We start from the raw sequence: 13306 nt of genomic DNA, 5'->3' as shown, positions 1-13306 counted from the left end.
CTTTTAGAAGAAATAGAGGAGTGCAATCCTTGTTTCATCTAATGGATAGTGTCGTTATGTCATAAGATCTCGAATAGCTTTTGATTGCGTCACATCCTTCTCTGCTATTGAAAAACTTCGTGGGGGGAGTTCAGGAAGAACTTTCCGAGTAGATATCAGGGGTTTCATTCCCAAACAATTAAAACTTGAAAATGTTACACCACCAGGATGTCCCTTGTACTTATATAACGCTTACATAGATGAACTCAAAACGCAACCAGTCCATTAGAGCTGTGTCAATCGTTCATTTTAAAAGATTAAATCGTTCATATGTCGTTCAGTTCAATGATTCGTTCTTTTCAATCGTTCATTTTTTTTTCAATCATTTTGGTTTCTTTTCTTTTGGTTTCAAATAAATTATTTTTTTTTTTTTTTGTTTTTTTTTTTATTTATTTCAAAGTAGGACATGAGTCTTATGAAGTTTTTCAAGCCTTTAAAATCGATTTAGAGGTTAGAATTTAAATTAACTAAAAACTCAGTTCAATGATTCGTTCTTTCCAATCGTTCATTTTTTCAATCATTTTGGATTCTCTTCTTTTTGGTGTCAAATAAACTCATTTTTTTATTTTATTTTTTTATTTCAAAGTAGGACATGAGTCTTATGAAGTTTTGCAAGCCTTTAAATCGATTTAGAGGTTGGAATTTAAATTAACTAAAAACTCAGTTCAATGATTCGTTCTTTTCAATCGTTCATTTTTTCAATCATTTTGGATGTTTTTCATTTTGGTTTAAAATAAAATAATTTTTTTATTTCTATTTCAATATTTTTTGTTGATGTTCTGATTTCCGAAACATTACGTTCCCTTTCGTTCACTCAGATCTTATTCTTGCCTTTGAACGAGATTCAAAAATGATTGCATCTTTAATAATCTTCAATCAATCAATCTTTTTGGTGAACGATTCAAAAACAACGAATTAATCGCGGTTGACACTGCTCTACAGTCCATCTAAAACATAAACTTGACTTCGGCGGAGTTTACGCTATACGCATATAATAGGTGTGTTTTTTATTACCACCGGTCTTAACTGCACAAAAAAAAACGCAGTCGGGGCTAAGCAATTTACATGTTAAATACAACAACACTTTAGCCCCATGGGCTTAGTTGTTTAGCCCGGAGATTTCTCTGGGCTTAACTTTTTGAACAGTTTTAAATCTGTGCTACCAAACAAATTTTTTCATAAATTGTTTAGAATTTGTTTAAAAACGTGAAAACTCACGTTTGGAAGGACAAAATGTATTAAAATAGTTTTGCTAGCATACATTTTTGTATCTCTTTGTAAAACATACATGAAAAATACAAGAAAATGACAAAGCGAAAAATATGACAACTCTAAATTTTTGTTGTGTCTGCTGTTTTCGGAACATTCAATATACAGTGCTGCCAAGATTTCAGGTTAAGCCCCGAGGCGTTTTTTTTGTCCACTTAAGACCGGTGGTAATAAAAAACACACCTAATATCTTCGTTTTTGCTTCGGGAGATCCAAGCCAATCTAAACAAGAGAAAAATATATAGCAACAATTTTTGGATGAATTCAACATACTGGAGCAAGAGTTCCAACTAGTTTGATATTATTCCCCAAGCTAATAGTTGCATTCCACTTGAAGTATAAGATATTTTGTTAAATAAATCATTAAAAAACTGAACTTAATGATATTCATTTCATATTTACATAATTGAAATTATCTTTTATTTCAGTATAAATCTATATCATTCAGAAACTATCACCCCATTAAAAACGGGATTTTTAATTGTTTCAACATAAATCACATTAAATTATTTCGATTTCGAAATATGTATATTCCTGATACCTATATGATCCTAAAACATACAATCGCAATACATGCACACAAAATAGTATAAAGATGTATTTTACGTACAACCATGCATTATACTATAAATAATAGACAGCAATAATTATAAATTAAATTTCCTGAATATGTCAATGAATCGATAGCGATTGAGACAACACTCATAATAAACTGGAGGCTGCGAATGAAACTAAATATATACTCGTAATGTATGCCATGAACAAAAACAACAATACATTTCATGAATTTGGCAAATTGTTCAATCCCTTTAGGAAAAATGAAAGTGTATGTTCATTAATGCACTTTATGGAATTCAATATCCATTTATTAATATGAAACAAGACACTGAGGTGCACTTAACTTAAGCCGATTAATAACAAAAAAAAGAAGACACAAATTTGCTCACAGCATATCTAAATATATCGCAACTCTGGCATTTTTGTTTTCAAAAACTGAAAAAGTATACAAAATGCTTTTGATCTCCTGTGCGCTGTGCCCCATCATTAAAGCAAATAAGATATATACATAGGAATGGCGGCCACTGCAGAAACGCTTTACTCATCGAGCTAAAGAAAATTTCAAATTGTAAGTGAAAGAGGGCTTTTAATAGTTATGAAAACCACAGGACTTCCCGTCCGCATCCTGGCACGATCTGCCTGGTATCTATTAATCGGTTTGTAAATGATGCACCTACTCATAACTTACACTCAAGACAAAAATTCCAAATGTTATTAAAAGCTGTAAGATTCATAATAATTACTAGAATGCCCATTTCAAGAACATTCCAATTCTAAAGTATTTTAATATTTAATTTCTGCCAACACAAAGTATGCACATCAAGTTCTCAATAGAATCGCTGAAATTGCTTTTTTCCTCATCCTGTTCATTAAGTTTATGTCACGTTAAATTTAAATGAAAATTTAAAAAGAAATCCCCCCGGTGTTTTTCATTATAAACTTTCTGCTACTCTTTTTTTTTAAATCTACGAAGCTCAACTCATTTCGCTGTCTCAGTTTCATTTGCTTTTATTTATTTTTTTTTGTTGTTTCATTTTGTTTATTTGTTTATTGCATAGCTTTACAAAAACAAAGATGTACACGCGCTCATTTTATATATTGTAGTTTGTAGGGGAAAATATGGTTGAAATTTCACTTTAAGTGATTAAATAAATAAATGCATTTATCAATGTATGTATAATCAACAAGTAGACTATAAATGAAAAAGAAAAGTTGACAACCTAAATATACATACTAGGTACGTACATTGAAAAGGATTTTGTTTTGTAGGATTTTTTCAATTTCTCAATATTATTATGAAATGTTAGGTAGGTACCTACATCACCAAAACTATATTTATTTTATATTTTTCGTGACGAAAGTCAATTTTTTTAACAACCCAATTCCCAACATTAGAATGAGTTAAAAATGCAGTTATTAACTTGATCGAAGGTGGTGTCAATTTGTATTAAATATTGTATGATGGTCACTTAGAATGGGAATGTTTTCTGATTAGTCATTAATCAAGTGAGTTTATTTTTTTCAAATCTATTATTACTTGATATCGATTAGCAACGTTTTTTTATTGAAGTTTTGTGATTTTATAATAAAAATGGGAAAATCTAGGAAGATGCAAACAAATATACCCAGATACGAGCGGCCGGCGCAAGAATTCAAAACTTCTTAACCCTCTGTCGGCACACGGGTGCGAATTTGGCAGGACAAAATTAAAAAAATTACGATTTTTCAAAAAAGTGTTCACAAAAAAGTCTCTTTATAAGGGTGAAAATATTTTTTTTTTGGAATTGTGAATACAATATTCGAATTCCTCGGAACATTCTACATCAATTTCATACTTGATTCTCTATAAAACATTGTGGCCGAAAAAAGTTCTAGCGACACAAAAAAGTATTAACCAAATTCGCACCCGTGTGCCTATCACGTCACAAAAAAGAAGTGTGCCTGCGAGGGTTAAAGTAGGTAAAGAAGAGAAAATCGATTCCGAGTTTTGAGCCACTTAAGACGATTAGTACGTATTTTGCTTGAAACAAAATTCAAGCTTTCTTGGAAAATAAAAATGTACTTTTTCACAAATTTGTTAGAAATAAAAATTGTTAGAAATAAAATTAGTTTCTGACATGTTTTTCAATGTTATTGAGCCTAGTGTTTTCTAATCGTTAAAAACTCCGTCCCGAAGATGGCCTAATAATGGCGAAGTAAAGATTTTCGAAAAATTTTTAGCAACCACTTTAGATGTAGGTTGAAGGTACCTTACGCATAATAAGTCATAAAAGTCATTTGGTTTACTATATTGCTTCAACATGTTTCATGTAAATATTCTTATGTAGGTATATTCCGATATCATTTAGGTATATCTGTTACTTTTAGGTTAATAAAATATATTACAACATAAAGTGTATTGTTTTTTTTGTATTTTTTTATCTCAAATAAATTTAATTAAAACATTATTCCCCTTATTGAATGCATACAAATAGCAAATTGCCTGCAAAATTTATGTTACCTCTTAAAGAAAATATAAATTCTCAGGGGAGACACATTTCAACAAATCTGAAGCTTGTATTTCAACCAAATTGCTGCCAAGCTGTCAGTGTTTTGCTGTACCTAAAAAAATATTTTCAATTTCCTAATTGAAAGCTTTCATCCTGTTTATGTATACTGTAAACATTTAGATACAAACATATAATCTTTAAGTATCGCGTATGGTACAAATAGGAAAGCTTTCAAAATACTGCAATATTTTAGTCATCATTTAAAACTTTATACCTACAAATAACAAAAATAAATTGAAAAGGTTTGTAGTGAAGGATTATAAATGTTTTTAAGCCATAATGTCGCGTAATATATACATACAGTGGCCGAAATAAGTATAAAGACAATAATTCTTAAACTTTCAAAATAACTTGGAGGCTCAGATATTAACTTTATGCTAAAATATGATATGCTATATATATGATGGATCTTCCAACAATACATAGATTCTGGACATACCGCTAAATTGGTGAAAGATTGGCTTATCGGAGATACAATAACGTTTCTGAAGTGGTCATTGCAATCCCTTAATCTCAAGCCCATAGATAATTCTATGGAGAAATGTAGATCAAAATATAAGTCGAACGAAATGTAAAGGTACTGCAACAAAACAAGTAGATACAAACTATCCGAAAAACAACATTCTTATATGTTAATGATAACTCACAGCCTTATTTCCTCTGTACCTCCTCGAGGCATTCATAACAAATCATGTTAACACCAGCAAATACCAACATTAAAACTTTTTGTTTACTTATTTTGTTTAACGGCCATATTATTCACTAGTTTAAAAAATACATCTGGATGTAAAGAAATTGAAATGTCAAAAAGAAATCCAAATTCACTATCACACAGAGAAAAAAATAGTCATTTTTAACTATTTTCATAGTTAAAATCGGGATAACTATTTTGGATTTGGATTTATTTTTGACATTTGACAATTTTACATCCAGATGTATTTTTTAAACTAGTATGGCCGTAAGAAACCAAAATTGTGCTTAAATTTTTCCATTAGTCACTTTTTAATGAGTTCTGAGCAAAGAAGCTGGGATCAAAACTTAAATTAATACCTACTTGTTAGATATTGAGTGATATGTTGTGATTAACCAAAAATTAAAATTATAAAAGTATCACAAGTGTTTTCACTTTTTTGCATGTTGCCATTATGAGATGTTTCCCTGCTTTAGATTTGTTCGCCACTGTAATGTATGTACAGTACATAATATTAGTTTATTTTTTTCTTGTGTACCTTACCGTCTAAATTCCAAAATGCATAGGTTCTTCTTGTCGAAAAAGATATAAGAAAAAGATAAGGTTTACTACAATTTACAACTCAAATAATTTTTATTTATATTTAGGTAATAACTATTCTGAACGGCATGTACAATGGTATGTTTTATTTAAGTTAAATCCATATTCAAACGTTGATATTAGGCCCAATTCGACAATCAACCATAAAAAGCTCTCAAAAAGCTTTTTTCAATGTTTCCGATTTTGTAGATGTATAATATAATTATCATAAAAGGTGACTGAAGGATAACACTATGCGTGAATATGTAGATACGTTCTTCGCAAACATTTCGGATTGTGAGTTTGCTTATCTTCACTTAGAAGATATTTTTCTTATGGCTGCAGGACGGAGCTTATTTTTAAAGACATTTTCTATTTTATAATCATACAGTTATTCTCTTTATACATTTTTTATTTGAGTTAATTCCCGTTGGTATAAAGTTTTCGAGAATTGTACATACCTAGATACCTACCTTTTAGGTTTAGGTGTATAATAATATTTCCAACGAGAACATAAATCTTTTGACACACATACAACATACTGACTGCTAGACAATACAAAATAGAACAACAAGAATTGGGAGAAATATATAAAATGAGAATCTGTAGGTAGTAATGTTCGTTCATGATAAACAAAAGATACGGAATGACGTAGAAAGAATTTTATATCCTTTTCATTTTTGATATAAAAAGTTATTTTTATTTGTTTTTTTTTTTTGGTATTGTGTATGCATTGTATAGGTACTTTTGTGTGTGTGCTATGTTGTTGTTTGAGTTTTTGCTCACTTCGCAGTCCAGTTGGGTTTTATTTATTACAAAACTTAAAACAGACATGAAATTTTACTACTATAATCAAAGGATCAATCCTGAATTCACAAAAATAGCGCTTTCGTAGGTATTAAGCCACTTTTTTTTTTAGTGTAGAGTCAAATCTGGGTAAATAAGTTGTGGCGTCAGTTGTAATAATCTCACTTTGCCTATTAATTGGTCTTGTGGGGCGTCCGACATTTTGAAAAACGCATAGGTCTCAATATCTCAATCGACTTGTCGCACAGAAAATTTTCAAGACCTTGCTGATTTTAAATATAACAACCTATATTTTTCTTATACAACATTGCCTTATAAGTTGTATAAGGCATAATATAGTACATAATAATAATAAATAAAAAAACAGGCAAAAGAATTAAAATTTCATCAAGCAAAATTAAAAACCGAATCTTATATCTTGGTCTTAGGTCTTATATCAGTGCTTTTTGCGTCAAACCTTATGTCAGAAATTGGCTCCTCTTTTATGTTTATTTGAATAATGTTTGCATAACTGGCTTAACTTAAAGAATGTCTTTGAAGAAAAATCATGTTTAAAATCTTTCAGACCATTTTGTATAATAGATGTATAATAAATTCATGATGGAAGCTTTATCTTTCCTCTGTTGCCTGGTTATGGAATACGAAGTCAATCGTTTTAGATTCAATATCTCCCTTTCATCTCGTCTCGAATCGCTCAAATATGGAATTCGAAGCGAATTTTTCCAATATTCCAGCCAAATGACAGCTGGATTCATTAGATTTTTTATTTGTAATGTCTATGAAACAACGTGTGTATCTTCTCTTTAGCTTGGAATTAAAATAAAATAGATACATTTTCAATGTACTTAATTGTAATTTGTGTATGCAGAAAGTAAAAAACAAAAGAAAATTACATATTAAAAAGAAAACACCCTTGAAGTACATACCTACGCTAGAGTCTTAAATGTTAAATTTGCAAACCTTATTATTATTTATTAAGTTGCGTTCTTAATAAACTTTTACAAAAATTAACATTTGAAAGTGTAATTAAAACATTTTTTTGAAAAACAGCAGCGAAATTATCTTTCGTTGGTCGAAACAAAGTCCGACAAAAAAAGGTGTCGAAGATCGATGGGAAGGTAAAACGATTGAGGCGAAAGCGAAAACAATAATACAAAACTTCACATTCGCATCCTCAAACGATCGACTTCGAATTCCATAATCAGGTCACTGATTTTTTGGAACATTTCCCAAAGCACCAAAGCAATTATTCTTAACATTTTCCCAATTTTTAGATTCTTAGATATATCGGGCCCAATTTTTAGATTCTTAAATATATCGGGCCCTTCCCGTCAAATTATGGTAGGCGCCAAATTTAATTATTAATTAATGACAACATAGAATCGTATTTTGAAAACACTAAGAACGAACAAGACATAATTTTGTTTGGGCTAATCAAATAAACAATTGTTCAAGAAAACATTCACATCAAAATTGTTTCCAATAAGTCTAAGAACAAAAAATAAATAAAAACAAGAAACATCGTAAGAGCCATGTTGTTTCCGATAATTTGGCGGAAAGGGATCGATATGTTCTGGGTCAAAACCTAATCACCAACTCTAAAGAGTTAAAAGTAAAATATATTTATTTTAAGAAAATTTTTGTTTTAACTCTTTGAAACAGGTTTCCGCTGGGCAGCATTTACATCTCACTGGTGATCTTAAGAGCAATGTGTCAGTTGCAGCGCAACAAGGCGTTTTCTTTAATCAACAGCAGGCTCAACAGCAGCATCAGCAACATCAGCAGCAACAACAACAACAGCAGCAGCAACAACAAAATCAGCAATCTCAACAACATACACAGCAAGGTGGCAATAATCTAAGCAATAACCCGCAGAATCAACAATCAAATCAAAATATTAATAATTCATCTGGTAAGTTATTTACTTATTTTAAAAAATGTTCCAATAAACTTATTTAAATTTTTGATGAAAGGTCCTGGAAATGACTCGTACAGTATGTCTCAAACTCAGTCAATAAGCTTCACCCAGCAACAACAACAACAGCAACAACAACAGCAACAACAACAACAACAACAGCAGCAACAACAACAACAGCAGTCACTTAGACAGCGACAGTCTCAAGCTGCTGCAGCGGCGGCTGCTGCAGCCGCTGCCAATGTCGTTGGCATGGGTAATGCTTCAGCACCTGGTAATAGTGCCACAGTTGGTGCTGCTTCTAACAATGTTCCCAATAACAATATTCCAAACCAATCGCCAGGAAATCCGTCAGCACCTGGCGCTATGGCAAGCATGAGTCAAATTGCCGGAAACACAGCCACATCTAACGTGCCAATGAGTCAGGGTGGCATGAATTCAAATATGGGTGCAGGAAATATGTCTCAGAACATGGGCCAAATGTCACATGGGAACAGTGGTCCTGGTGGCATCGGTGCCATGGGTATAGGTGGCATGAGCGGGATTCCCAGTCAAATGGGTGGCATGGGTACAATGGTTCCGAATGCAATGAACCAGACCGCTGGAGGAGGTGGAATGGGCCCAAATTCGATGATGATGTCAGGCGGACCAATGGGAATAAATCAAGCTAAATTCTTGCAACAACAACAAATGTTAAGGGCACAAGCGATGCAGCAACAACACATCGCTGGAAATCGACCACCGCCTCCAGAATATAAAGCAACACAAGCTCAGCTTATGCAAGCTCAAATGATGCATCAGAGCTCCGGTGGAAGATTCCCCAATGCAGCGGCGCAAGCTGCAGCTATGAGGCGAATGAGCCAACAGCCAATACCACCATCTGGTAAGATTTCTAGCATTTCATGTAAACACGGTAATCCCTGTCGCGCTCAACTCTTTCTCAGATTAACTGTTTGAACACAAAGTAAAAATATAGCTGAACCTTAAGTTTATTTTAGTAAGGTCGTCCTAGGGATTAGTTCACTTCACCTTAATTCTGACAAAATTGTTCCAATTCCAAAAAAATAACGTTAGTTTCGATCGATTGCCACCTTTTCTTTCCAAGATAAGGATGATGAATAGTCAGAGAAGGACATACCTAACCGAAAACAATTCGCTTTCTGGGGTAACAAATCTGGCTTTCGTCCCAAGATCATTTGCACTACAACTATTATTAATTTTTTAGAAAATGTTAGCCGAGCTGTTGATCGCCACAATGTCACCTTCTTAGTTCTTGATTTTTCAAAGCCGTTGGACATGGACCAGGTCAATCATAAAATACTGCTTAGAAAATTAATAAATTAGTTTAATTTAACTAACTCTTCAGGAAGACTTGTTCATTCTTATCTGAACTTTCTCTAAAAAAACACCATTCTTTTATAGGTATTTAGGTTTTTGAATGAACTGTTTTGATACTTTATGATAAATGATAAATGATAAATAATGAATATTAAAACGTACCTATCCAAATTTTATTTTTAAATTTTTATATAATATACTGAGCAATTCTATTTTGTTGGTACCGATTGTCAGTCCGCACCTCGAGATTTTTTGTTTGGACATCGATTTTTTAAAAACATGAAGCTTATTTCTACCTTGGATAGGAATTAATTTTGTTATGTTAAAGTTGTAAGTCACATATTAATCTTTTGCATTTGTTAACCCAATCAACTTTTCAGTTCCTAGACAGGGATCTCGTTTTAATTTTTTTTTGTTTACAGTTTTATAGCCTCATGCGTTCTCATAACGAATTAAAAAATATGATAGCTTTAAATCGCGGCTTTTTATCGTATTTAGGTGGTTAAACAACGTGAGTTTTCCAATCAATATGAGTAGGCTAAATTCACACAAATACAGAATCTGAATAAAAGAAATGCAAAAAATAGAACTCGAGAAATAAGTTTTTTAAACAAACCATATATTTTTGGAGAGTTTTAAATTCAAACAAACGAACATAAAATTAAATAGAAAAGTTCCCAAAGCTGCTTAAACAGCTTATATTTTGAGTTGAATTAATCGCATCGTAAAGATTGAGGTCTTCAGGGTTAGTAAAATTGACAGAGCATCTTCATGTATTTATTTTGTGTGACATAAACTAACAAACAGAATTGGTTTAACCGTTTAGTTTGTGACAAAACACAAATCATTTAGTCTATCAAATCTACTAAATAGTTTCTGCACATGCGCGCGGTCCTATACACACAGAACCATGTGTTTCATTTTTGAAATCATACAATTGAGAAACTAAAAGTTGCAAGTGCGCGAATAGCCTTATTCTAAGCGTAAATTCCACTTTTCAATAGGTTGTTGTTTACAGGATATTCACTGGAATATAGGATGAATAAAAATGAAATGGTACGGGTTTTTTTTAAGAATTGTGTAAGTAATTGACTTAGATTGTTCTTATACTCAGCAAAGAAGATGTTAGCTGTTATTTTTTTCATGGATTCATACGTCAAAATTGAATTTTTTGCTCTTATACTATCAGAATTACTTTCTATTCTTATTATTGGGCGTTACGTGTCTGCTCTAGACTAGTGATCCCCCAGTGCGATAGTATTGTTTTCTATATCATTTATTTGATTAAATTCCTTGAAATTAGGTTAGATGACCTTATTTTGGAATGACAATCTTTTTTGTTTTTTTTTTTTTTTTAGGTCCAATGATGCGGCCGCAACATTCAATGTACATGCAACATTCCGCAGGAGGAGGCCCTCGCTCAGCTATGGGACCGTACGGTGGTCCAATGGGAGCTGGACCGCAGAGGCCCCCTAATGTACAAGTAACTCCCGAAGGCATGGCAATGGGTTCACAACAAGAATGGCGGCACATGATGATGTCCCAGCAGCAAAATATGTCATTTGGTGTACAAGGTGGTGGTCCAGGTCCAATAAGGCAGCCCCCTAATTCTGGATTCAATTCAGGTTAGACTCTTTTAAAATTAATATTTTATCTTATTTTCAAATTTAATTTAAAGGAGGATTCATGTCGAACTCAGCGGCCGGTAGTGGACTAACTGGTGGCCCTACTGGAATGTCTCAGGTTCCAAACCCGAATATGCAATTGACACCTACCCAAATGCAACAGCAATTACTGCGTCAACAACAACAGAATCAATTGGTTGCTGCACAACAAAGCCAACAGCAACAAAATATGATGAGCAACATGAGTCAGAATCAGCAGGCCGCCGTAATGCAACAAATGCTGCAACAACAACAACATCATCAACCACAACAGCCCCAACAACAAAACATGATGACGCAGATGCAAATGGCTTCCATGCATATGTCTCAATCACAGCAAATCACAATACAACAACAGCAGCAGCAACAACAATTCGTTCAGCAAACAACTACCACCACAACCCATCAACAGCATACTCAGCAAATGATACAAATGACCGGTGCCTCCGGAAACAACCCCAGCGCAGTACAAGGTGGTGCTATACCTGGTGGACCGCTATCCGCACCACCGGCATCAATGCAAACAACAAATTCTTCAATTAACCAGGCCATTAACTCGGTCGTTGGCAATACAAACGACCTATGTCTAGAGTTCTTTGACAATTTGCCCGTTGGTGATGCCAGTAATTTTTCTACGCAAGACTTGCTAAATTCGTTGGATAATGACAGTTTTAATATTCAAGACATTTTACAGTAAACCAAGACATTTTAGGTTATTTTTTTTTTACTCTAACAAATAATTTCGGTCAGTTGATTGGTTGTTGAACACTTTATTTTTTGTTACTTATTTAAATAAGAGTATGGCTTGTGCGTTTGTAAGAGATGTAAGTTTTTAAGTTCTTTTTGTTAAACAAAAACATTCCCTTCTTGCTGTTTAAAGAAGTTTTTAATTTATTTATGTAATTACATTAAAACGAAAGTTAATTTATGAAGTTTAAGAAATATCAAAATTTTAAACATAGTATTTTTTTGTTTGAAATTTATTTTATTTAAAAGAAAACTACCCCCTTTGACGAAAATAAAAAACATTTTGCTGCACTTCTTTCTTTATGATATTAGATGCATCTGGTTTCTGTAACCTTGTAACTCATTTATATTTCAGTACTGAGTACAATTAGTTTCAACAGAAAACTTTATGTAAATTTTATTCAAGCTCATGACATTTTTCTCACAATCTTCAATCTGTTACATTACATTACAGGCCAAAATGACAAACTATTTTAAGAAGAACTTTTCAAGTTTTCTTAAGATGTTAGATACAAGCTAATGTTGCGCAAAAAAAATAAGCGTTTGCAGATTGAATTTTGAGGAAACATATCTTTTATATTTATCTTTTTTGATCAAAGTGTGTTAAAGCTAGGCTTATTTTAGAAAAAAAAAACTAGTTTGTATTCAAACGGTGTTGGAAAAATCAATTTTTAAAAAAGCTAAATTATAAGGGTTTGTGAAAATTAGCAAGCCCATTCTCTCTTCATGGGAAAGATACCAAATAAATCTTTCAATCTTTCTTATTTAAATAACTTTAAACAAAACAAATTTTGATTTTGTTGTGTAAGTGCAGTAAGTTTGTTTTTGCTTAATCTTAATTCAAAAGTATTGCAAAAGAATCTCTTTTAATTACATTTAAACAAAGCCAACTCTTGCAACCACAAATTATACTAAAAAAAATAATTGGTGATATTTATTAAATGTTAAAATTAAAATATAAATTAAAAACAAAAAAAAACTTTAAATTTGTAAATTATGCTTTATATTAGCTGTTGAAAAAAGTAACAAACAATTTGTACCATACGAGCAGAAAATTTCATCAAAACAAAATCAGAAACGTAAATAAATAAAAAAAACAAACAATTATTATTGGGCAGTAGTAATACCATTAAATATAAAAATTCAAATA

At 32.1% G+C, this 13306-nt stretch overlaps 1 protein-coding gene across 7 annotated transcripts in view; it reads left to right on the top strand.

Moving 5' to 3' along the window:
• The window catches only part of LOC129906973 (neurogenic protein mastermind), a 151505-nt gene extending 138564 nt beyond the window's left edge, over positions 1-12941 (top strand). For all 7 annotated transcript variants that reach the window (XM_055982970.1, XM_055982972.1, XM_055982969.1 and 4 more), the window contains 4 exons: positions 8155-8404; positions 8466-9290; positions 11104-11370; positions 11424-12941. In XM_055982970.1, the coding sequence (XP_055838945.1) occupies positions 8155-8404; positions 8466-9290; positions 11104-11370; positions 11424-12106 (2025 nt within the window). In that variant the 3' untranslated portion in view covers positions 12107-12941. The remainder of the gene's footprint in view (positions 1-8154; positions 8405-8465; positions 9291-11103; positions 11371-11423) is intronic.
• Positions 12942-13306: the final 365 nt, after the last annotated feature.

This window comes from Episyrphus balteatus, chromosome 1 (assembly GCF_945859705.1).
Source record: "Episyrphus balteatus chromosome 1, idEpiBalt1.1, whole genome shotgun sequence".
NCBI classification, from domain to species: Eukaryota; Metazoa; Arthropoda; class Insecta; order Diptera; family Syrphidae; genus Episyrphus; species Episyrphus balteatus.
The sequence above is the reverse complement of the archived record's forward strand: the minus strand, read 5'-3'. Positions and strand labels throughout refer to the sequence as shown.